The sequence below is a fragment of the Pseudopipra pipra genome, chromosome 3, assembly GCF_036250125.1.
Source record: "Pseudopipra pipra isolate bDixPip1 chromosome 3, bDixPip1.hap1, whole genome shotgun sequence".
Lineage (NCBI taxonomy): Eukaryota > Metazoa > Chordata > Aves > Passeriformes > Pipridae > Pseudopipra > Pseudopipra pipra.
Window position 1 is genome coordinate 89,531,148 of NC_087551.1, and position 27,356 is coordinate 89,558,503.

The 27,356-nt window shown below is 37.0% G+C and overlaps 1 protein-coding gene across 1 annotated transcript in view; it reads left to right on the forward strand.

The window, feature by feature from the left end:
* The window catches only part of EYS (eyes shut homolog), an 863,631-nt gene that overhangs the window by 506,610 nt on the left and 329,665 nt on the right, over positions 1 to 27,356 (forward strand). Inside the window, exons 30-32 of the mRNA XM_064650232.1 lie at positions 6,634 to 6,758; positions 10,189 to 10,313; positions 16,707 to 16,959. Of these exons, the coding sequence (XP_064506302.1) occupies positions 6,634 to 6,758; positions 10,189 to 10,313; positions 16,707 to 16,959 (503 nt within the window). The remainder of the gene's footprint in view (positions 1 to 6,633; positions 6,759 to 10,188; positions 10,314 to 16,706; positions 16,960 to 27,356) is intronic.

Genomic DNA, 27,356 nt, shown 5'->3' on the forward strand with positions numbered 1-27,356 from the left:
TGTTGACAAGCAAACTAATCTGTATAATATATACATTACTATATATTCTGTGTTCAAATCAGCCAGTAGCCCAAAGCATAAGCATAAAGAGAAAGCACCTTTAAAATGATCAATGAACCTTATTCCTGATTTAGGAATTAATTACATTTTGGAAATGTCTAAATGTTATAGCTACACTTCAGGACCATTTTGACTCACAGGTTTCTTAGATGACTCGGATTTAATTTAGGTGTAATATAGGTCTTACCAAATAGGTGGAAATTGGCCACTGATTCTCAGCCTGTGTATATACAAGGTTGTTTAGACACTTAGAGGTATGGCTGCTCCTCTAGTTTCAGTTTTTCATTGTGATACTTAATATCATCATCATCACGGCTACGCTTCGTGAAAGAAGATTTGGGAGGGGCTCTACCCACGTTTGTTACAAGCGCGCTGGTGGCTAAAAAGGCCAATATGAGATAGGCACGTCTGGTTGCAAAAGGTACAGCAGAAGGACTCCTTAGGTGCTAAATTCTGCAAGGCACAATTCTTTCTGTGTTGCCTTTTCTCCTCAAGAGTGATCCTGCGTGCTTTCTCAAAAGCATCAGCAGCGTTATAGATGGTGTGTCTCCAGACCTCCCGACTGGAGGCCAGAGTAAATCAGTTATGTTGATCAATATGGTCAAGGCTGAGATGTTGTTTCAGGGAGTCCTTGTATCTTCTCTTCGGGGCTCCTCTCATGTGTCAGCCAGTGGCAAATTCACCATAAAGCAAGATCTTAGAGAGGCGGTGGTCCTTCATCCTTGAGACGTGTCCTGCCCATCGCAGCTGTGTTCTCAGCAACATGGCCTCAATACTTGTGACTGCTGCTTGTTCTAGAACAGATGTATTGGTCACATAATCTGACCAGCGAATGTTTAGGATTGTATGGAGGCAGTGTTGATGGAAGCCTTCTAGGAATCGCAGGTGGTGGCAGTAGATGACCCATTATTCGGATGCATACAAGAGAGTAGACAGCACAATGGCTCTGTAAACACTGATCTTTGTACTTTTTTTTCAGGTGTTTATTTCGCCAAACTCTTTTATGAAGCTTTCCAAAGGCACTATATGCCTTTGCTAACCTCTTGTCTATTTCTCCGTCAATCTTACTATCCGAGGAGATGAAGCTACCTAGGTAATTAAACTGCTGGACTGATTTGAGCTCTGATTCGCCAATGGTGATATGGGGATGATGGAAGGCTTCCTGAGGTGCCGGTTGATAGAGAACTTTTGTCTTCTTTAAGCTGACTTCCAGCCCAAAGAGCTCAGCAGCATCTGCAAAGCAGAATGTTAAACGCTGCAGAGCTGCTTCTGTGTGGGTGACAAGGGCAGCGTCATCAGCTTAAAGTAGCTCCCGGACAAGATGGTTTAAGGTCTTATTATGGGCCTTCAGTCGCCTTAGGTTGAATAGGCTTTCATCAGTATGGTATCGAATGTAGATACCGTCCTGATCCTCGAGGTCTGCCGTGGCCCTTTGGAGCATCATGCTGAAAAAGATTGTGAATAGGGTTGGTGCAAGAACACAGCCTTGTTTCACACCATAAGTTATTAGAAAGGGCTCAGAAAGTGCATCACCATAACTGACTTGGCCGTGCTGATCCTCATGGAGTGAGATGATCATTTTAAGGAACTTGAGGGGACAACCTAAATGTTCCAAAATCTGCCATAGACCTTTTCTGTTCACAGTATCGAAAACCTTGGTGAGGTCGACAAAGGTTACAAAGAGACCTTTGTTCTGTTCCCTACACTTCTCTAGCAGTTGTCTGAGAACAAATACCATGTCTTTGGTGCTCCTGTTGGCTCTGAAACCACACTGACTTTCAGGTAGAATTCCTTCTGCTATACTGGGTATTACTCTGTTCAAGGGTAGTCTTGCCAGGATTTTGCCAGCAATGGAGAGCAGAGTAATACCACAGTAATTTGATCAGTCTGATTTAGTACCTTTCTTCTTATACAAAGTGATGCTGACTGCATCTCGAAGGTCTGATGGTAGTTCGCCTAGTTCCCAACAGCGCACAACAAACTCATGCAATTTAGCATGGAGTGCAAGACCCCCATGTTTCCAGACTTTGGGTGGAATTCCATCAACCCCAGCTGCCTTGCCAGTTTTCACCTGCTGTATGGCCTTGAGGGTTTCTCCTGAAGTGGGGGCAGTATCCAATTCATACTTCACCAGTTGTTGTGTGATGGACTGAATTGCTGAGTCTTGGACTACACAGCTAGTACTGAAGAGAGTCTGAAAGTGTTCAGACCACTGATTCAGAGTGGAGGTTTTGTCTGTCAGAAGCATTTGACCATTGGCACTGAGTAGAGGGCTTTGGACCTGGTATGTAGGCCCATATGCTGGTTTCGGGGCCTCATAGAATCCTTTGTGATCACCTGTATCTGCGCATAATTGTGTTTTTTCAGCTAGATTGATCCACCACTTCTTCTGGATGTCACGGAATTTTTGTTGGAGCTTGCTGCATGCAAGACAAAAGGCTTTTTTTCTTACGTGACAGGATGGCAGTGCAAGGTGTGCTTGGTGAGCAGTTCTCTTCTTCCTCAACAGTTCCTAGATTTCTTGATTCTTTTCATCAAAACAGTCCTTGTTCTTCTTGAAGGAGAACCCTAAGGATTCTTCAGAGGACTGCAAGATGCTGTTTTTTATATGGTGCCAAAGTGTTTCAGGAGAGGCATCTGTAGAATCTATGGAATGGTTTTTGAGCCTAGTTTGAAATTTACCTGGAATCTGTCTCTCACTGTGATTGATTGGAGATTGTTAACTTGGAGTCTCCTCCTTGGATACTGCCCCTTTTGGGTTTGAACTTAAGATTGAAGTTAAGTTTACAGTGCACAAGGCGATGATCTGTTTGACATTCTGCACTAGGCATCACGCAGGTATGGTGGACGTCACAGACGTCTCTCTGTTGCACCAAGACATAATCAATGAGGTGCCAATGCTTAGATCTAGGATGCATCCAGGTTGTCTTCAGACTATTTTTCTGCAGAAAGATAGTGTTAGTGATGGTGAGCTGTTGCTCTGCACAGAATTCTAGCAGAAGTCGACCATTATCGTTGCAGTTTCCAACACCATGCTTGCCTAAAATTCCTTTCCAGGCTTCAAAATTCTTTCCTACTCTGGCATTGAAATCACCAAGGATAATGATCTTATCATCTGCAGGAAGCTTTTGGGTAAGGCGGCGCAGGTCGGCGTAAAATTTATCTTTTTCGGCAGGGTCAGCTTGGAGAGTTGGGGCATATATACTAAAGAGGACAATGTGCTGCTTGTTTTGTAGTGGGATGCGTAAGGAGATAATGCAGTTAGAGTGACCTGTTGGCAGATTTTCTAGTTTAGGAACAATAGAGTTTTTAATCATGAAACCAGCTCCTGAGAGATGCCTTTCAGTTCTGGGTTTACCTGACCAAAAGAGTGTGTAACTGGCACCATGTTCTCTAAGGCTGCCCTCCTTGTGAAGGTGAACTTCACTGAGAGCAGCTATGTTGATGTTGAGACGTGTCAGTTCATGGGCAATTAGGGCAGAATGACGCTTAGGACATACACTATCCGCAGAATCAAGCATGGTTCTGATGTTCCAGCATGCTAGAGTTAATTTGGGTACACCTTTGGAGACAGGTATATGGCTTTGTCTCTTGATCTTTGTGTGACCACATTTGTAGAAGATGCCCGTTGGCCGCGGTTAACCAGCCGGGTGAAGAGGGAGATGAGCTTTGTTTAGAACACCTTTTCTAGACCCCTCTCCGGGTGAAGCAAGCAGTGCTGTCCTTGAAAAGGCTGCTTGGACATTCAGAGTGCTGCCCAAAGAGACTGTCATCTCTGGTCAGTCTCTGATGACCAATATCCTGAACCGCCTGCATACGGGGTTGAGTCTGCGGCTTCCAGTGCACCTTTCACCTGCTGTTTCGACCCTCACCCGTCCCTACAGGGCTTTGCAAATGTGGGTAAGGCCTTCGATCCTGCACAATGGATATTTTAGGTGAGACGCAGTATGCGTGGAACTGAACCCCCCCTTTAATCCTAAGGTTCATCTGTTGGGGCCGAGCGAGCTTGGACAGTGGCAGCGAGGTCCTCAGAACGTAGGTTTAATTAGAGTGACCTTCTCTTAGATGGATGGCCTTACAGGGCTATGCGAGCTCCACTTGCCCCAGTTTGGGATTAGAGTTGTCCTTCTCCTAGGATGACTGCCAGAAGGCTAATGAGCATATTCTGCCCAAGGATGTATTGTATCTGACCCTACAGTTTTGACCTGTCTGGCATGGGCAACCCTACCGAAGGCATGTACCATTGCCAGCGTAGTTCGCAACCACAAAGGGGTACACAGGCTTCATTCCTATTAAAACTATTAGGGCAAGTCTTTCACTTCCTACTTTTCGGCCACCTATCTATATTCAATCCTAAGGAAATACCCAGAAACAACCCTTTGTCCTGACCACCCTTTCAGGATGTAACAAATATATCCAGAACATATCGAACCTGGGCAGTAGCCACAGGTGAGCCAAAACCAAACAAATGAACAAACATTCCAGCCCCCATACCCACCCAGGGCTCGAGTACTTCTCAAGGCCCTAGCCTGGCCGAGACTCCCAATGCCCTAGAAGAAACCATTATCCACCGTGACCTTATCCTCCCCCTGCTCTGTTGCCTCATATCTTCCCACGCACTGCTTACCTGTGACACTTCATGCAGGGCTGCCCCGCCCACCCTCCCGTCAGTCTGAGGACCCCCACAACCCACCCGGCACCCTTCCCCTCCCCCAGACCGGACTGGCAAACCTCTGTGTGCTCCAAGGCCTCCGCTCCCCTCTCCCACGAGGGCGCAAAGCCACGCCAGCAAAACTCTCCCTCTCCTTTCCACCACCGGGGGCGGCCCTGCATGGGCCCGGGGGCAACCCCGCTCCACACAGAGGTTTCGGCGGGGGGGGCCCCGGGGCCACGCAGAAGTTCCAGCGAGTGATACTTAATATAGGTGCTATTGAAACTGTGCTTCTCACAACCAGGGCAAGTGCCCGTTAGCTTCCTGCAGTACATTAATAAACTCTTGTATTCACAGTAGAAGATAGAGCTTCCATTTCAGATGAGATTAGTAGGAAGTGAGGAATGATTGCAAAATAGAAAGTTTGCAAGTATAATTTCATCACAATTTGCAGATAATGCGAGATGCAGGTTAAAAATGGCAAAGAACTGGCTCCTACAATTAGGTGTGATAGTAATGCCTCTGTGATGACATATTTAAGAACAGAAGGTTGTTGCTCTGTGAATTAAAGCCAGGGAAGAGCACAGTGAGAACACGTGAACAACAGTGTAGACCAAGGTCAGTGCAGAAGGAGGGGGAGCCTAGAGGTGATTGGTCCCAGGAGAGTTCCCCCTGAGGGACCAATTGGAGCTGTTCTTTTTTGCTCCTGTGAAAATTAGATATCAACAACAGCCGGAAGTTGTTGGCAGAGTGTGTGAGAGCATGTAAGAGAGAGAGAGAAGCTGGAGGGGTGGATGGGGCCCAAATTCTAATTATCCAGAGTGTATTTCATATAAAATAAAAAAAATGTGCTCAAACAAAACAAAAATAAACCAAAACATAATTGCTGATACATAGTGTAATGATCCTTCAGGGTGTGTTAGGCATACCTGTTTCATGGTCCATCCTCCTTCTCTTTTGCTTTAGGGTCTGGAAAGCTTAAGGTAGACACTGCAGGTACCTCATTCTAATGATATGTTTTGTATTCACACCTTAAGGAGTAGGTGACATGACTGTTTGAATTTACTCAAAGGTAATTTGTTTATGTACTCATCTTTCTCTAAGCAGGACATAAACTTTTATGCTTTTCATTAGAGTGAAGACAACACAGAAGATGTGCACCACCCAGTTACTAACCGGAGTTTTTGAATACATCGTCTTGTGAAATATATCTATGTATAACGCATCTCAAAATAGTACATGTAAATACCATTATGGGACCCTGTTTTTCAGAACATATTTGCATATATCAGTAAAACTGTGCAAGGATGTGTTTCAGTAATGAGATTAGTAGAATTTCTGAACTTCATTAAAGGTCTTGTGAGTATTGTATGTTGAAATTATATAGAACTATTTTGATATCAATTATCCCATAGAATTTACAACCACAAAACTACAGAAGTGTTTTTTCAAGATGACTAGTATTTGATATCTAGAATGATAATGAAATCATTGTCCCTGAAGGTTATGTTTTATGCTATAGTTTACATAGTGCAATATTTGTCAACAAGCAATTTTTACAAACATAGACTGCAGTTACTTAGCTAAACTATTTCAGTAGGTAGTCTCCCAAGAGAACATTAAGAAAGGTTTGTATTCAGCTTGCTAAAACCAGTAAACTGTAATTGAGACTGTTATGTTTGATTATGATCCAAATGTGAAATTCGTGGATGGATTTTGCCATCATAAATCCCCTAAAAGACCACCATAGGTTGCAACATGAAACTTGGAAGAGTTCCAGTAAAATACTCCTTAAACCAAAAGGGAATATATGGGATTGTGTCTTGTTAATGCACATACATTAGACACATTGTTTCCACACAAGGTATATTTTATATGATGTTTATCCACAGTATAACATTTTTGGATGTTGTTTGCTTCAGGTGTCTTGCTGGATTTTCTGGACAGTTTTGTGAAATAGAAGTTAATGAGTGTAATTCATCACCTTGTCTTCATGGCTCAACCTGTGAAGATCACATCAATGGATACACTTGTAAATGTACACAAGGTAATTGCTATGTGACAGAGCAGTCTTAAACAATGACAGTTTTTAATTATCAGTGTTAATACTGAGAAAAATTGTTAAATCATATAAAGCTCTTTTTTTTGTATTTAACCTATAAGGTACAAAGAGATTAACTATCTCTTTGGCAAGATTTTTGAATGAAATCTAAAGAGAATTAACTACTGCAATAAGCATGTTTGAAGGGCTTAAAACTAAAACCAGCTCACTGAGTTAGCAAGAAGAATGACCTAGAGCTAGGTTTATTTTTTATGATCTTTTCTAATGTAACTTACCAAGCACTCAAGTAGGCACTGTTTAATGGCTAGATAATTTAACTACTTATAAACAAAGACTAAAAAAGAAAATTGAAAAAAAATTCAGAACATTTTAACTATTATTATTGTTGTTATTGTTAATAATAATAATAGTAATATTGCTCTTATAATTATTGTTGCTGTAAGACATATCATGCTTATGTCCACTGGCAGGGATTAAAAGGAATTTTCTGAACTATTACAAATAGAATGAAAAAAGGCACTTTCTTAAAAAGTGGGAGCTGTTTTCTTGTGGTGACATAGATCAACTAAAACAGATCTGGTGACTTAGGAAAGTATAAGAGATTTAGCATCGATACAAAAGCAAAAATCACAGTCAGCCTGCATTGTCACACAATCACAAATTTAATCTATTCTGGACTACCCACAGTCTCCTGTCATTTCTATTAACAAAAAGCCTTTTGGCAACATTAGTATTTCTGGTCCATATCCATAAGCAGCATTCTGCTCCACGTGTTACTATTAAATTAAGAATTTTATGAGTACCTACCTCTGAAACTTTAGTTTTTCAGTTTAAGTCTATTATTTACTATTGTACAGACCAACACTACTGAATAATTTCTTTGATAGTATTGACACAAGATTTCTTGGTTATTATTTTAGAGATTATTTAGAAATATTCTGAATGATATTATTCTGAATAATTCTGATTCTATTAACTCCTGATATCTTCATGCACCTGATCTACTTACTTCCTTTGTACTGAAGTGTGTTCACCTTCTTGGTTAGAATTTACAAGTGAAAAGATCTTGCAAAACTCTCCTGAAGTCAAGTGACCATATATATATCTCACACTTTTCTGCAGTCTTTCTAGCAATCTGTTCATATAATTTCTATTCATACTTGTTCTACATTTAAAAAAAAGCACATAGGGAATTGAATAATAACATATTTAATTTTTTTTTTCATTCTGAATTGTCCCTAGTGCAGTATGTAAAACTGCAAAACATATGTAAGAGAATTTTTTTTTTAAAAAGTATGGAAGATATTGAAGCAAGAGTGAGCATGTGTGTAATGAGAGCCAATTTGGCAGTTTATAGAGCCTTCCCAAATCTTCGTTCGGGAAGCCTAGCCATGACTAAGGAATGATACTCTAATATGTAAGACTTAAATCCAAGTATCTTTGGCTTACTGGAGCCTGATTATGTTTAGGACTAACTTGCTTAAATCTTAATACTTTCATAGCAACTTTTTTAAATTCAAGGAGATACTCGATGATTCAGAAAAACTCTATACTCCTGATTTATGAACCAATGAGTGAAAAATTTCTGGAATTTGCCATACAGAAGGTCAAATTCATGATAATAAAGAGCCCTTCTGATCTGAAAAGTCAGAGTCGTGACCTATCTTCAGTACGATATATTTTTTTTCCTCTCAACATAGTCACACAATGGAAATTCCACATGGATTAAACTGTATGTCCTCTCACTCTACCTGGTACTGCATATGGCCATATACCCCTTCACCAATACAGATGACTTAAAAACTTAAAAGATGTGTTTTTTTAGTCATTACAGTGCCTCATACAGAATACATTGCCAATTTCATTTTTTTTCTCCTTTTTAAAGCTTATTAAAGTAATACTTTAAATATAGTTGTATATAGGCATTCAAAAATTGCTTGCTAGCCAAGAACTGTCACTGCTGCCTCTATGCAACTCTACATGAAAATGTTTGGTATAAGTAGGAGAAGCTTCTCTGGGGCTTGGAACTCACTCCTGAAGCTAACAGGTTTTAAACACCTTCCAACCCTAGCATGAGCTGCCTTTCCTTTATATTCCATTTAAAAATAGCATTTATTAGTAGGGGTGAAAAATCTCTACATTATTTCTTGACCAGGAAAAGACATAGTGAAGGAACCACGTGCATTAAGAAGATACATAATTTTTATATATCTTGCTTCTTTTAATTAATATGGTATTTGCAAATGTTATTTGAGTCTCTGAAACAGCTGAGAAGGTGAGAAGGTTACAGCTCAGAAAAGGAGTGAATTTGGAGAGGCCGGGGAACCTTTGGGAGGAATAGCTTTTTGGAAAGTTGCACAACTGAAGAAAGAGATTGAAGAAAAATTATCATCTGGAGATAGAAAGTAGAAATAGTTATTAAAAAATCTATTTGCAGGCTACTACTTTTCCCATATTATAGGTCTTGGATTTCTCTTCTAAGCTTCACCTATAGAAATATGGGGCTGGGATTGAGGATTTTTTGGTCTGTAAAGGCAACTATGGGAAAGAACTTTCCACAAGGTAGATAGTCTGATATACTCTGCAACAGATTCCCTGTTGCAATTTAATAAAATGGAACAGGGATGGTACCAAGACAAAAATAGGAACAAGGCAGATGATTACAGCTTCCCGAAAACCTCCAGAGAACAAAGTGAAGCATGTGGTGACAGCATGTCACACCAGGAAAGGGAATTGATTTAGCTCTGACAAATGCATTCTGTAATGGATCATGAATTTTGTCAGCTATTGTCCCATAGAATAATAGATGCATATTCAGGATCTGTGGCTTCAGCTTCAGGCTGTTCAGGTGAGGAAGCAGCATGGAGAGATGTAAACTCTATTCTAACAGCATCTCAGGGAGCTCAAAAGCAACACCAGCAGCCATTGGAACTAATAGCAGGCACATGGATGAAGTCTTTAGCTGGGCAGGCAGGTAGATCCATTTGAACAGGGACAACTAGATTTGTATTAGCTGAGGACTGCTAGGGGGTTTATGGGTCTGTTGGGTTTTCTTTGTTTGTTAGTTCGTTTAGAAATAGGAAAATTTAATTGGAGAAAAAAACCCAAATCTTTACTGGGAGTATTGTGGTAGAAAGTCTGTGTTCTTCAATAACTAGCCATATTTTACAGAATTCTGGGTTTGTGTTCACCTAGCAAATTTACGGCTTCCGGTTTGGCATAGCTTCCAAGGAGCAAGTTCAAGACAGGCTCAAATTACATAATCTAAACCACAGCTTCCGGATGAGTATTTGGCCTCTCATTTATGGGGTGTGCTTAGTGGTAAAGGAGATCCTAATAAGAAATGCATATTAATAAAATTGCAAGTAATCTGACTAATGGGGTTTGTTTTTCTTTTTTTTTTTTTTTCTGACAGGATGGGAAGGCCTCCATTGTGAGTTGGATGTTGATGAGTGCATATCCAACCCCTGCATACATGGTATCTGTGTTCAGAAGGAACCTAGCTTTGGTTATTCCTGTTTTTGCAAGCCAGGATTTGTGGTGAGATGCTGAAATTTTTTTTTATTCTTTCCTTAACCTGATTATTCATTGTTGCACAGAAAATAATGTAATCCCTTTCTCTTTAACCTTACTCAGATAAAACTCAACCCTTCTGAGTATTTTGGTTGTTGTTGTTTTACTACAGAAGCTCTGATGTTCTGGAGAAGTAGTTACCCAATATCAACAAAAAATGGAAAAATGTGATATGTAATGTCTTTGTTAGTCACCCATGTTAATATTTAAAACACTTATTAATTTTTTAATACATAACAATTAATATTTTTATCTCACATAGCAATTAATGTTTTTACATATTCAGGTAACTCACACTTGACAGGTATTTTGAAAACGAGTTCCCTGAAACTAAATCAAAAAATTCCTTTGAATGCTTGACCTTGTGTGGCTTAGTTTTATGTTTTTCTATAATACTTTGAGAGTGGCTAAATGCCAGCACTGTATTTAACTAAAGTTAAAATTTCCATACTGCCACCATTTTTCTTATGACAATTCTTTCTGTACTTGAAGGCACGCAATTGGTTCCTACAATTTGAACTTGTGCTTTACCTCGTCACAGTTCAAGCTTAGTTTAATAATACTATTTAATAGTTTGAGATAAGTAACAAGAAGAGAAAGGAGTACATGACTTTTAATTTTTTTTCTTACTTCAGAAATTCTTATCTCTACAACTCCAAGCTTGAAATGTTTATTTGAATATCTTTTCTTTATAAATTATGGCAGTGATGCTTGGTTTATTATCTATGCACCACGTATGTGGTGTATTTACATCTGTAAAATAGAAGGAACAGAATATTGCAAGTAAGATTCATATTTACTTTCAGAGTGACTCTGCAACGGAGTCAAAAAAGAAAATTAGTAACTTTTCAGATGCCAGCAAGTTTCAAGGCTTCTTTCTATAGTAGAAGATTCTTATTTACTGTCAGAGAGGGAAAAAAATTACTGATGCAATGAAGTGGAAAAGTTTTTTTAAAAAGTGAAAAATACTTCTGTCTTCAGCTCTTTTCAGGTGCCATATTAATCTCTGCCCCATGTCCATTGTCTCAAGTAAATCCCCAGTATATACTAGCATGTGTCGAGGAGGACAAGGGTCATGCAGGCTGCTCCACAGGAAAAGACAGGACAGGAGCCAGAGATAGCAGCGAGATAGGCAAGGGCAATGATGTTATAGGAAAGAGCTGAAGTCTCCCAGAACCCAAACAATGATAGCAAAGCAAGACCAGTGACAAAAGGTAATTTCAGACGTCCAGACAAATTCATGATCACGAAGCAGGTCTAATGTTAAGCCAGGAAGTCACGGAAGCAAGGTAAGATAAGGATCAGCAAAGTACTGGGCTTACTGTAGTGGACTTTAGTTTCATTGTAAGATCAGTGAAGGACCAAGAGCAAGGACCTGAGCTTAACGCAGCTTCTGAGCTCAGATATGAAGGGCCCTGATGAGAAATCTCACACATGTTTCTCACAGCTTAGCTGTTTTTCACCGCAGGCTGATCCAAAGTTACACAGTTGCATCAAATCAGACCTTGAGCACAGGGAACCAATGAAGGAAAAGGTTTTAGAGATGGATTGCAGAAAATGATGAGGCTGATTAAGGTCTTTGCAACAATATGTACAATTCTAAAATACCAGAAGACACTTGTGTTAATGCTTTTATCACAGGACATTTCTAAGGCATTCTTCACACACACCTCTTAAACATTCAGAGTGGAACTTCCAATACTAAACAAACTTCATACCCAGTGGCTCATCACCAGCAAATGATGAAAGGGCTGTCTTTGTGTGGTATAAACACAGTACCAAATAATGGAAACCTTTATAGGTAATGGAACCACGATATGTTCAGGAAGTTTACATTTGCTTGCAGAATAAGAGATTAGGAATTCCTTAAGTCTGCATCCACATTAGCCACAATCCAAAATGTGGAGAAAGGATTCAATGTAACCTTCATTAATCTCAATATCATGATAAGTCTCAGAGGACTAAATATGTCTGAACCCAGAAGAGGGAAAACATCTCTATATTTTTTTTTGTTTGAGCTAGGACTCACTTCCAGTGTTAATGTAAATGAGAAAAAGTAGAATACCCCCTTATTCTAGAGTTAGAGACTATCAGTTTCTCTACTTACCTATAATGCAAAATCATGATTCTGGGACCAGTAAGTTTTTTATGTAAGGTATCCCTGTAGAATTAACACAGAAAGGATTTTGTGGAGGCAGAGATTTTCTCTAAATAAAGTAGATTTTACTCAAATTCCTCTGGAGAATTATAGAGGGAAGATAAAGGTCAATTTGAATATGGCAGTGGATTCATATCTCTCTTGAACTGGGGAATTCAGAACTGGATTCATTATTCCAGATGTAGCCTCACCCGTACTGAGTGGATGTGAGGGATAAACTCCATCAGCCAGGGGAGAATGATTTTCCTATTGCAGCCCAGGATTTTGTCAGTCTTTGCTATAAGTGCATATTGCTGCCTCGTGCAGTTTGTCATCCACCAAGACCCCTTTGTGCTTCTCTCCAAAGCCATTTTCTAGTGTGTCAGCCCCGAGCGTGTACTGATGCAAGGAGTTATTCCACCCCAGATGCAAGACTTTACATTTCTCTTTACTGAGTTTCCTGATGTTCCTGTTGGCACACTTCAGCCTCTTGAGGTCAGTATAAATGTCAGCAAACTCATTTGGTATTTCAACAGTTCCTCCCAGTTTTGTAGCACATGAAAACTTGCTGAGGGTGCACTCTGTCCTATCTTCCAGTACTGAAGACTTTAAGTAGTGCAGAACCTAGTATGAAATCTTGGGATACACCATTAATTATTGGCATCGGGCATGACTTCCTGCTGCTGATCACTAAACACAGCCCTTTGAGCGTGGCAGTTCAGTGTTTTCAGTCCCTCTCACTGTCCACTCATCCGCGGTTTGTCAACTTGTCTATGAGGAAGTTAGGACAGATAGTGTTGAAAGCCTCACTAAAGTCAAGATAGACAACATTCACTGCTTTCGTCTCATCCACTAAGCCATTCATCTCTTCATATAGGGTTATCAGCTCGGTAAGGCACTTTCCACTTCATAGCGGCATGTGAACTGTTCCTGATCACCCTCTTGTCCTTCCCATACCTAAAAATGTTTTCCAGGTGTCACTGACTTTCTTCCCAGGAACTGAAGTAAGGCTGACTGGCCTTTGGTTCCCTGGATCTACCTTACTTTTCTTGAGCACAGGACTGACATGTGCTTTGTTCAAGCCACCGGGAATTTTTCCCTGTTTCAGTGACTCTTTGCCCACAATTTTGTAAAGTCTATGTTTTTACCATAAGGCTTGGTAGTTAAAAATGGATTTTAATAATCTGACTAAATTTACTGACAAGCTATCCTGAGAACAAAAAGACTATCTCATAAGAATGAATACTATTTTTGTAGGGTGCTTCTTACAGAGCACAATGGGTACCATTGATACTTCCCACAGACCATAGCAACTGCTCTCTTTTTGTCTTCAAAAGCAGATTGGTATTCAAAACAATGTCAAGTGATGATGAAGGATATATCATTGGAGGGACATGGTCTTTTTATGTGGAAAACAGTCAGACCTCAAGTTAAAACAATCTAAATTTTTTCTTTAAATATTCATACTTATCCTAAATAAACCACTGTAATTGAGAAGATCAGTTACACATTTTTTTTAGTATTTTTGTCTCACAAAAAACCTTCTAAATGCCAAATAAAATGATCAGGGAGGAAGCTTAAAATCTGTTTATAGAAACTATTTTTCAACTGATGCAAAATTTATTGGTACAAGTCAGTGTTGCATGACACTGTAGAGACCGAATTACAAATAAGTTCAAGGATGGAGTTCAGAAAGAAGATAGATTCACTGTTAGTCAAATTACTCTTCTAAATATTATCTTGGCTTAGGGAGTCCTTGATTTACTTATTGCCAGAAGTCAGAATGGTGTATTTGGTGAGTTATCAGATATAAACTCTACTTGTTTTCTTACCCAAGAATTCATTAATAGCTCACTGATGATGAGGCTAGATAGATATTTGAGCCATGGGAGCAGCTTTTCTATTAATACATAGCTTGAGCATTTAGTGTACAGTATGTTGCAGAACAAGCCCTTACAGAAGGAAAAGTAGTAAACCTGTGAAGTAGCTGGAATTTAAGATGTATCGTCTTTTGCTTTTATTCCATTATTCATTGTTCCATCTTCAGTTCCTCAAATTCCAGTATGCTTTGGGAAGGCCACAGTGGAGAAAAAAAACATGGTGGGGAACTGCCCAGAAAAAATTTTAACATGCCTGTCTTCAGTGTGAAAGATAAGAAGTTGCATTCTAAATATTTCAAGAGATATATTTGTTAAGCTCTGATGGGGTTAGGCCCCTAACTATGAATAAGTGTGGAGTAGAAACAGTGAAATTCCCAGAGAAATAAGTGTTCAAGGAACTCCAGCTACAGTATGTTAGATAAATCTTCTGTAGTCTTCTGTAGTCTATGTCTGTACTGCTACTTGAAGTATGGATCATATAGTATGGATCATGAAATCTCTCATGGATTTTGAGAAGAAAAGCATAGTTGGTGGTATTTGATATAGATGTTTACTTTTTAAGTGAAAACATCTATAGATATATAACTACTTTTAAATACAAATCTGCACAAGCTAAATGATTTTATCTGCCTGCATGGAAATTGTTAAAGCATTTACAGGCACTTTCAATGCTATCAAATTTATCTATGACTATTTAATGTACCCTTCATGCACAGTGGAGGTTATCCACATCTGCTTTGTTTCTATGAATCATAAAATCATAATAAAATGCTCTTCACCATTAACTGTAGTAGTCATAAAAATGTACTAATCTGTCACAAGGAAAGTAAGAATGAAACATAAATTTTATAGGATTAAGATTAAGAGTTTGCTCAAATTGATCATTTGTTCTATGTGTGGAATTAGAAGAGAGAAAGGAAGAAATGTGTGGAAACTGACACATAAATTGACCTGCTGTTCCTTTCTGTTTTGGAATACCGATCCAGTGAGTGATTTATAAGGTGCCATGAATATACAAGATAACCCATCTACTTGCCAAAACAAATTAAGAACTTGATTGAAACAAGCATGGATGTATCTAAATCATCAAAAACTCCTCAATTTATCCTCCTTTATTTTAAACAACAAATGATTTAAACTACTGGTATAAGAAGTAATTGCAGATTTTATGTCTACATTTTTGCCTGTCTCTCACTTGCCCCTCCTATTGTTTTTTAATATTATAAATGAATTTATTAGAGTTGACAGAGATCTCAGAAATTGTCTCAAGTTCTGTGTAAATAATTAGTCAGCTAGACAAGCAAGACTAAACATCTTGTGAGATGGAAAGTGTGTAATGAGCACATGCCTCTTGAGCTCTAGAGAAGGCTTGAATCTTTTTACATGTGCCTCAGTTGCAGGAGAAGATTCAGCTGGAAATTATGTCATGATGATATGTTGTCAGACATGTATGTCTTTCAGGGATGGCAGCGTGTGTATTTTAAATAGCTATCCAGATACGCAGGATCATTCTGGTACAGCTTTTAGCTCTATCTCTTCACATAGCCTATTAGTTCATTGCAACAGAAGTGAAAATAAAATGAACTCAGGCCTGACTTCAGCATATATTTATTTCACACTTCAAGAATACATTTAATTAACATAATTATTGCTGCAAAAGAAATACATTATTTTTTGCCTTTTTTTCAGACCACTGAATACGAACATTTTTAGTTTATTACTAGGAAGGATATTTCAGGCTTTCCATGAATTGTTAGTCTTGATAAAAAATAGAAAATGAATGCCTGGTCCAATTTGAGACTGCCACTACATTTTCCCTTTTCTAAGCATTATCTCTAAGCATAATGTATTAGCAAGGTGCTGTGTGAGGATTTGGTAACAGCAGACAACAAAAAAAGAGCTACAATGTACAAAAATGAAAGAATATTAGTTTGTAAATCAGAGCAAACCACAGGTTTTTAACCAGCTAAGTCCATTGTACAAAGTTTTCTTTAACTACATGCTAACTAAAGTTGATTATTTTAACCAAATTTTTTATTACTGGTGACATTGTCCTTGATATTTGGTAATTACAAATCTGTGGGGAAATTATTTTTATTAATAATTTGTAATAGTAAATTGTAATAGTAAATCAGAGTCAAAATAAAACTCTGTTAAAATTCAAAATATACAATTACATTATTAAATTAATTAAGGAATATTACACTTTCAAAAGTGTAAAGAGCTTAATACAAGGAAACAACATTTTAGAATCAAAAGAAAGCAATAATTTTAAATAATATGACTATGAAATGCAAATTGCTTTCAAAAATTGCTTTTTTTTTTTTTTAAACTCTCTTTCAGGGACGAAGCTGTGAGCTTAATTATAATGATTGCCTTATACAGTCCTGCTCCACTGGGTTTATTTGTGTTGATGGAATAAACAATATCACCTGTTTACCTACTATGCCCCAAAGCAAGAAAACTGTCACTGAAGTGGCCAGAGTGTTTCCTTCTGAAATTTTAGACAATGACCTTCCATCAGCCCTGGCTGTGTCCATGGAACTTTGGTCTAAACATGTTTCTCCTGATTTTCATACAGGAGAGGTGTCCCAAGGTAAGTAAAAAGAGCTTCTGAGCAATGCATATATAAAACTTCTTTCCTTGTTAATGCTTTTAAAATAGTAAGAACATTGGAAATGTATTAATTTTCTTCCTAGAAATGATTTTTTCTACTTCCTGTACTATCTTCTATTTTTTTTCGTTGGTCCCATCATCAGTTCTTAATTGCATTTATACATAATTGTAAAATTACTCTTTTCTCTCAAAAGAATTTTTCCCAGTATCTTATGCATCCAGTAAGGAAAATTGCACTTTCTCTTAGCTTCATTTTTAGTTTGCTTTGCAATAGTGTACTATTTCATATGTCTCATATTGTGTTCAGTACTATTTGATCATAATGCCAATCTTCTTCCTTGGCTAGTCAGCAGCAGAAAGATAATTTACCTGGCTCCATGGGGACTTTAGTTCTTCTCTTCTAGTTCACAGGTTTTCTGAGTGCTTGACCGAGTGTGCTTTTTCTGTGCATCTAGGTGTTTTTTCACTAAAAATATCTGGGACAAACCTCTCATCTTCTCTGTCATTATAATTGCTTGTAGTGATATTTCTGGGAAGCCAAAAAATTGCGTATCCTGTTACTTTGGAAACATTTGCAGAAAAATCAACAGTAATAGAAGTACAACATTTTATTACGAAGATTGTGCCTTCAATGTGGCCTGTGCATTTTACTGAAGATAGCATTATAAAGATAGCACGTGTATAAGACATCCTTTCAGTTTCCGAATTTTTTGTTTATACACTCTATAAAAGTGATTTCTTGTATAAAAAATTAAGCCAAAAGTCCCCTTTGATTTTTGTATGCGTTTTTTTTTCTGGTTTTTGTTGGTTTGTTTTTTTTTTTTTAAATTCGGTAAATGAGCTTTAGTGAATGTGTGATTTTGTACAGAATATACCTAAACTTTTGTTGCATTCTTAATAGGTAATATTCCTTCTTATGTAAGTAACGACACTGAGTGAAATGCAGTTAGCAAATACAGTTAAATCTGTATATCTTCCAAAATATTCTGAGGTTGTCAATGGATAACATTCGTAATTCATTAATTTCATATTGTTTCATAGTTGCAGTTTTATTTAGAAATTTTAATACTTCTGTCCTGAGCAGTGCTATTTGTTCTGATGCTGGCCCTCATAAAGAAAATGAATAATGAGAATTTTGCATTTACTCAACTCTAGATGTCACTAAAATTGCTTCTACACTTTTATTAAGAATGTGATTTGCAGTGTTGTGTTTATCTTCTATATAATGCTTTGGTATTGCTACCCATGTAATTTGCTGAAGATTTAGCCCATGGCCAAGGTTATTAAATTTTTTTTCTTTTCTCTTATGTAAGAGGGTTTTTTTGCTTTCTTTGGTTTTGGTTGTCAGTTTTTTCTTCATTTTTATCCTTACATGTCTGAAAAAGGCAGATATTTTCAACTGTGGGATACTTCTGACCACTCCTTTGGCTAAACTGACCTATGGATTAGGAGGACTAGTTGCCACTGGAGACTCTTCAACACTATTCAGGATAGCAACTTCAACAGGTGTTCTATTTTCATGCTTTCTTAGTTCCACTGTTCAGGTCTCAGTGAAAAAAAGTCTGATATCACACCTGTACCATATGTGGCTACCAATACTTCCACAGTTCTAAGGTCAGTACCTCTTCCCCAGCATAATTATGATACAATCATGTTTCTCATTCGTTCTTTAATGACATTTTCTGTTTTCACTACACAAGTCTCATCATTGGAGCAGCACCAGACTGTTGCTTTATCTGCCACAAACACAAGTTCAGTAATTACTAACATACCAAGGGCTGAAACAGAATTAAATAGGCAGTCACTACTCCCTTGTGAATCAGTTTAAAATGATTCTACAAGTGCAGCTTCCATTCTCTCTAGGTGGCCTTGAAAGCATCCTGTAAAATTGGCAGGTGTTCTGATTAGCATCAGAAGAGCAGTAGAGATTGTACAAAGTCCTTTAATAATTTCTCATTCCCCCACTAAGATATATATCTAAAACCAGGTATCTTCCCTTTGTTAGTTGGTCATGAAACTCAAATGTAAACATCTCTTCCTAGTGGATATCTGGCTATTACTACTGCAAGACTCACAAGCATCAAATCACAGCTTCTTTGAGTGAGTTAAGCTAAATACGTGCAATATGTTCTGTAATGATTAAAACTGATGAATTCTCAGACTGTGATCTGCATATCAAACAGGCCCCGTTTTATGAGATGTTTTGGATGTACTCAGCTGGTATACAATAATGGGAGCTGCTGGTGGTATTTCTGGGTATTTATTTTCCTTATCCATCAAAATAACATCAGCAAAATTCACAGAACTGTCATCCTTGTGTGCCATTACAGGAAATGCACACACATATCTGCTTCTTCTTTCTTTTCCTTCACAAGAATCACATACTCATCTTCCATTTTTTGATTGATATGTCTAACTATTTTGCCTTCAAAGATTGTCTCTTTATAATAATCATTTTTATCACTACGTCCTTTAAAGAGACAAATATAGACTTGACAAAATGAGTAGCTACTATTAAACAGCTGAAACAGGAAATTCAACAGTTACTGGAGGCAGAACTGCATGATCCAGTTATAGAGACCCGTTATTCATGAAGCTGGGGTACTTTCTAAATTGTTCAGCTGAGTTGTGTATCTCAAGAACTACTTTTAACCCACAAAGTAAATAGTAGTTCTGAGTTCAAAACACATCTACTAATAAATGTAGGTGAGACTCTTAAAATGTTTTTGAAAATAATCTGATCAAGTATTCTTGATATATATCTTCCTACAAACACTTCAGGTATAGACTTACTGATGGGTACCCTGAAAAGCTGTCATTTTTCCAATCTCCTAGTGATGAGATATCCTACTTGGTTTTATTGACACAAGTTCCATCTGTACAAACAGAAATTTGTAAAATTATAGTGACAGAGAATTTATCTTTACATACATGTTATCCTATTTCAAGTTCTACCTTACAAGTGCATTAGCAATATTGTACTGAAACATATGACTGTTGTGCATGATAAAGAACTTTTTGTGAGTCCAAACACTGTCTTACCTAAAATTCACAGTACATCTGCATCAGATTCAGTTTCTGGCCTTTTTCAGCTGATGTTATGTGTTGAGTTTCTTGTTTCTATTCAGACAACTTTTTGAGGTTGTGGAGTGTCTGTCAAAGCTGCCAGGAGCTTGAAAGAGATTTATTGTAATCAGGTAGCAGCCTGTTCAATGGATATGGCACCTGCTGCTGTATCTGACACAGGTGGCTATTCTTCATGTTTTGCCACATAGGCTACTAGATCTATATAGAAGCAGGTTGGAGGCTGCTATAATGCTGACAAGGCAATCAGTAACTGAAGAGTTTCACTTCACTGCAGTAATCTTTTCAGGATTTCAGGTGTAGCTTTCATCACACATATATAAATTCAGGAGGTATTTCTATGGTTACAGTATATAAGTACATTTATTAGCATTTTTGAATGCAAAATAGGAATAGAGAAAAATGTATTTTCAGCTACTGTGATAATATTTTTTTCTATATAGTATAATTAACTTGCCCCTTCTCATTCCAAAATGAGACAGATAATAGCTGGATTTTTTTTAAAACTTGTAAAAACATAACAACATTTTGGAAGTAAGTCTGGGAAATTAAAAGAACACAGAAAAGCTTACAAATTCTAGAATTAAATATTAAGGACTATTGACTGGCTTAGACTACATTTTTAAGCTGTATTTTTATAAAGCAAAATGAATACCCATAAAGCAAAGGAGCGGTTTTTGACTTTTAATTACTTTTCCTTTTTTGCTTGGAGGTTTGTGTTGGAAAAAAATCACTTTATATCATTGATTTAAATCATATAGGAAAAAAACAAAGTATTCTAGACCATGAGAGATATGTATAAAGGTGCCAAAAGACAAATAAAACATTTTTCTGGATTATAGAATAATGTTTTTTTTTTTCTGTGAATGCTTGTCTACATAGGTTTCATTCTTGGTATGCATGCACGGGTACACAGATCAAATTCTTAGTGCCAGAAGAATACTGTGCCTGTACTCATGAGGTCAAGTTGTCTGAGCATACCACTGTGGATTCCCAACTGATCAAGATATGACCTAAAAAGTCATATTTTCCGTGGCTGGATTTTTTTATTTTTTATTGTAGTGAAAAGAACAGATGAGGAAGAACAATGAATCCCCAAAAGTAATACTTGCCCTTGTTTTGATGCATAAGCACATATATGCCTTATTTAAAGGAGGAAATAGGCCTATTAAAAAGCCAAGTGAGAAATGCTCTTGGATGAATAAGATCCTTAATACATTGGTGTATCTGCAGTAGAAGAAATGTGTCGAGCTGTTAAATCTGATGTATGCTTCTATACTTACTAGACCTGGTGTATTACTTAAACTTGGGAAAAAAATACTGATGATCCACCATAGATAACTTGCACTCTCTGAAAGTTGGATACAACATACTTTTCACATAGTTTAAGATTCTTATTCTCGTCTGACAATGAGTACATACATTACAGCGAGTTCTAAGGGAGTTCAAAATAGCAGGGACCCCTTTTCTAGAAAGACCTCTAGTCTAGAAAGGACCTATGAAAGATGGGACATATTTGGCAGAAAAATATATGCTTTGGTCCAGTCTCCAGGTATATATTTCCACTGCCATACCATTGCTTGTGGCAAATAACGTTTTGTAAATACATTTGTTCTGAGAAAAAATATGTTTAGAGTTATAGAAATACTTTCATGTGACCAGTTTTTAATCATATGGAAATGTCTGTTAGCACTCTGCAAAATTCTGTATGCCTGTTTAATAACCCAATCCGTTTAATTACCCCACCCGTAATAGATGTGAATATTCTCCCCGTCACAATGATAATAGTGAGTTTTGAGTTTCGAAAGCTCTTCAACAAGAAGATAGTAAAAAAAAACCCAAACAAATCTTTAGAGGTAGTTTCCACAGTTATCCAAAGATTGTGAAGACATGTAATGATTTGTTCACTTGGTACTTCTGAACTAGATTGTAATGCTACAATGTATTCTATTACCAGCTTGAAAAAATAACCCCAATTTTAAAAATGAAGGGCTATTTGGGTAAATTTGGTCTGCACATTTACAGACCACGTCTGTAGTAGTGGCTTCCATACAGGATATCCAGAAGCAGGAGTAAGTCTAATGAAAATGCTGAACAAGACAGGGAACCTAAAGACAATGGACTCAGAAAAGGCCAAGGTGCTTGGTGCCCTTTTTGTCTTATTATTTACAGGTAAGACTGGCTTTTGGGAATCTCTGACACCAATAAAAAATTCTAGAGCAAGGAAGGCTTGTCCTTGATGAGGGTGAGGTGAGGGAACATTTAATAAAATTGGGGATACATGTGCCTTTTGGACCTGAAACAGTGGCACTCCCACAAATGCTGAGGGTGCTGGCTGTAGTCATTGTGATGGTTTCCTGATAGTCTTTGAAAGCTCATGGTGATCAGGAGAGGTTTCTGGTCACTAAAAGGAAGCATATGCTACTCCTGTATCCAGACTCACTTCAATTCCTGAAAAGAAAGGAAGAGCAAGGAGGTGATTGGGAATAGATCACATGGGGCTATGAAGGGGAAATAGTGCTATCCTAGTTTTGTTTGGGATACAGTTAATTTTTGGTTTGGAAGCTGGTACAGTGCTGTGTTTTGAATTTTGTATGAGAATAATGTAGATAACACATTGATGTTTTAGTTGTTGCTAAGTAGTTCTTACCATAAGTCAAAGACATTTTCAGTTTCCCATACTTTTCCAGGAAGGAATTGACATGAACTGAAATGCAGGAAGTTCTTTTTCTTTTCTTTCTTTTTTTTGTTTTTAATTATTTTTACACTATTAGGGCAGTCAAACATTGGAACAGTTGCCCAGAGAGATTGCAGAGTTTCCATCCTTGGAGACATTCAGAAATGAACTGAAAAATGCCCTGAGCACGCTGTTGTAGCTGACCCTGCTGTAGAGCACATGTGGTTAATCAGATGAACTCCAGAAGTCCATTCCAACCTCAGTTACCCTGTGATTCTGTGATACCATGTAATTGTCAGGAGACAAATGCTTTTCAGACATTGTTTATAAAGACTTCTGTGCAAGTATCTAGTTAGTCACCAAGAGTGGGATTAATCTTACTTGTAGATATCCATTAGTTAGTCTGTGTAAGTTATACCACTCTGTAGTAAGTGAAGAGAAATGGTATCATCTGCTTTAGACATCTATTCTAGGATGGGATGTAAGTTTTTTCTCCTTTCCTCAATGTATACTATTCTTCCTCTTTGTACTTTTGGTTTTGGCAAAGGAATTGAATATTGGGTCAACTTTTCTGTTCATGTAATGTATTTGGATGATGGAACTCACAAAGGCATTTGAAAGACCAAACCAGTAGAACCAGATATCAATGTTAACAGTACATCTCAGAGAAATTGAAGCTACTATACAGCAGCTAACTGAATTTACTTCTATTACTTACGGAGAAAAAAATTCATTAATCAATACTTCACTGAAGTGGATTTTCCTCCCTCTGTTGAGTCACATACTTCAACTGCCTAAAATGTCTTCAATATTTCATTATTTTCTTTAAGACTGCCTAACATATGAAGAAGGTTCTGAAAATATTATTAATAATACTCAAATTGGCACATGCTACAGAACTCTTAATATCATTTTGTTTAAAATTTTGCTCTGCAAAATTCCAAATTTTGTTAAGATGCTGTTAGTTAAACACTCTTAGCAGAAAGCAAGATTCAGAGTTTTGGTTTTGACACTGTTTGCTTTCATAATGTAATGTTTTTTCAACTTCCTCCTTTATCAAGTTCTATTTAATTATAGGAAAGTGTATACCAGGGTTTCTGAAGAATGTTGAGATTACATGACACTTTTTGCCTTCTAATTCTGCTTTATCATATTGAACTGTGTATGTTGTATTCACTAGGTTTTTCATCACTCTCATGATACCTTTAAACTTTGTCTTTTATCAGTTCTGCCAGACATATTATTATTCATCCCATTTTAGTTTCCCTGTTCTCAGTAGCTGTAATCACATGCTGTTTTTAAACACATGTTGTTATATCTGCTACATCAAGGAGGGAAACACTTTTAGCATAGTGAAGTTACTGGCTATGTAGGTTAACATGGAATTTCATGCAAATTGAATGCTTTGAACCCTGCTCTATTATTTGCAATATATTTGTAACTTCTAGAAGCTTGAAACTGGTAACTTTCCAGACCTCTTTCACAAGCAGTCATTCTCTCTAGAGCTCTGGTAAAGAAGATGTAGAAGTGTTAATGCCATCCTGGCCTGCTTCTGCTTTTACTTAAGTGCAACCTGCTGCCCTGCAGGCAAAAGCATTTTGAGTCTGTAACTTTTAAGTGCTTTTTGTACTCTGCTTTGTGCTCAGACTTCTAAGCAAGCCAGATGTATAGGCAAATGTATGGGAATTCTAGTAAATATGTCATAATAGTTTAATAGTGGACTTAGCAGTGTTAGGTTAACAGTTGGATTTGATGGTCTTAAAAGTCTTTTCTACCCCCAAAAAATTCTATGTTTCTATGAATATAGTGATATGTAGAAAACTACATTTGTAAATTATATATATTGTATATACACATACCCTGTTGTCTATAAGGCTTGTAAAATACACTCACAAACACACAGAGAAATGTCCATACACGTACACATTCCATACTTCTGATATAGACAAATATGTTCCTCAGTACCAATACGAACAGGTCTTAGTTCAATCATACTGAAAAATAGTTTGACCATTCTGAAAATACTTCCTTTTAACTTCCCTTCATCAAATATTTAGTTCTAAGGTCAACAATCCTCAGTAACCATCTCACCAAAATTCTATATCTGTATAGAAAATGATGTTTCTTTTCTGTTTAAATATTGCACAGATATGCAAAAAGTCTATCAACATTTGTTAATGTCATACTTTCAAATCTGTAATCTGGTTTGTCATAACAATACAGAATGATCTGAAAATTTCAGAGGATCACTTTCAATCTGTTTTTTTATATGAATCTCTTTTGATATAAGTGAAATGTTGATAGTGGAGGCAAAATGGTATCTCAGATGATATTTCTAATTACAGTGAAATATGGAAGACACATTTCAGAACAAAAAGAGGGAAGGAATTTTACTCATTTGAAAGAAGTATCACAATATAATATGTGACAAGTCCCCAGTCTTATAGCATCTATGGCCTATTTATAAGAAAATGGGATTGACAAAGTGTGAATAGTGGTTTATATATCATATTATATAAAAAGTTTAAATATGTAAATGAATGACAGTTCACAGACTGTAATGATTAAGTCCACCCTGATGTATATAACATCTAATGAGCCTCTTAGTATTGTAACATACACAATATTGAAAATATTTACACTGTATCTGAAGAGCATAGAAATGGTGTTGATCAGGTGATGGACATTAGAGCCTTCAGAGAACGTGAGGTTAAAGAAAGCATACTCCTTTAATAATTTAATGTTCCTGACATTCCTTCACATATCCATTTATTTTATTATGCACTATTAGTCAAATGAAATTGAGAGCAATTAAACCAGTCTGTTAAAATTAGGTCACCTCATTTTAATTTCAGAAATATTTTACCTTGATTTTTCACTTTTTTTTGCCTATGTTATCAGCACACATAAAAAACATAAAAATATAAAGCTCAAAAAATATAACAATCATAATGACTTCAAGCAATATTTTTACTAACCATTTTAAAAACTACTATGAGAAACTAATTCATTGTATTTTGTGATATCTTGCTGTAGAATATACTGACTAGTTTCTTTCCACAGAAATTGACAAGGAGACTTTTCAAAGAGATTACAAGGATATATCTATAATGAAAGCCTTTTTTCTGATGATTGTGATTTGCAGTACTAAAAAATGCTTTGTATAAATGGCAAAATAAATTATTTAGTCACAAAAATATATATACTTATTTTTTATATATATATATGTATACACCTCTGAGATATATATGTATATACTTATGATATATATATGATAATTTTATCCCAGCACAAGAAGGACATCCCAGCACAGGAAAGACATCAACCTATTAGAGCAAGTCCAGAGGTGGACCATGTAGATGATTAGAGGAATGAAGCATCCCTCCTCTGAGGAAGGGCTGAGAGAATTGGGATTTTTCAGCCTGGAAAAGAGAAGGCTTCAGGGTGACCTAAGCTTTCCAGTACCTGAAGGGAGCCTAAAAGAAAGAAGAGAGAATATTGACAAGACCATGTAGTGACAAGTCAAGGGGGAATAAATTCAAACTGAAAGAGTATTGATTTAGATTAGATATTAAGAAAAAATTCTTTACTGTGGGGGAAATGAGACACTGGAACAGGTTGCTCAGAGAAGTTGCAAATGCCCCATCCCTGGAAGTGTTCAAGGCTGGGTTGGATGGAACTCTGAGCAACCTGGTTTAGTGAAAGGTGCACCTGCCCATGGCGGGGAATTGAAACTAGATCATCTTTAAGGTTTCTTTGAACTCAAACCATTCTATGATTCCAAGATATTTGCCAAACATATAATGAGAAAGCTTTTAAAAATAATGTTATTATTTTAGGTAGGATGTCGTTGTTCTAAGAAAAATGTGTTATAGATACTCACCTGTGATAAGTTAAACTTCCCTTTTGAGTTAAAAACTATGTTATGCCTTCTAACCATCAAAAGTGTTCCAGTAATATTTAAACATTTTCTAGACTTGGCAATGTCCATCTGTGCAGAAGTTCATTTTACTTGATATTCACAGTTATTCTAAAACAGAAAGAATTTTGATATTGGAAATAAAATTCTTGGCATACCTGCCAGTGGAAGCAGATTTTGAGTTTCAGGGGTGGAGAAGTCATTTGAGAACTATATCTATGACAGTCAATAGCTCCTGTCACTTAGAGTTTCAAAGCCAGTGGGATCCATGAGCGGCATCTTCTCCTGGGACTGATAAATTCTTGATAACATCTTCTGTCTTTGAAAAAATAGCACTCTAGGAAATTTTCTACAGGCATAGTTAACATATGATTGGGAAAAACAAACAAACAAACAAACTAATAACCTCCCCACCCCCCAAGAAAATAAGTTGAACAGTACAAGTATTTCTGAGATAGGGAAGTTATTATTTTACCAGTAACTCAAAATATTTTTCTGGTTTTGTTAAAAATGCATTTTATGTTAAGATTGTGTATCTATTGTTTTAATTTAAAGACATTTGAACCAACTGAACTGTATAGCATTTGAGCTAACATTCATCTGCAAAGCCAAGAGTACAGTTTTGAAATTCTTAAAATGTCATTTGTGTGGTTGGTTCTGAGGAGCCTAAAAAGAGTAGAATTAACTTTATTTGAAG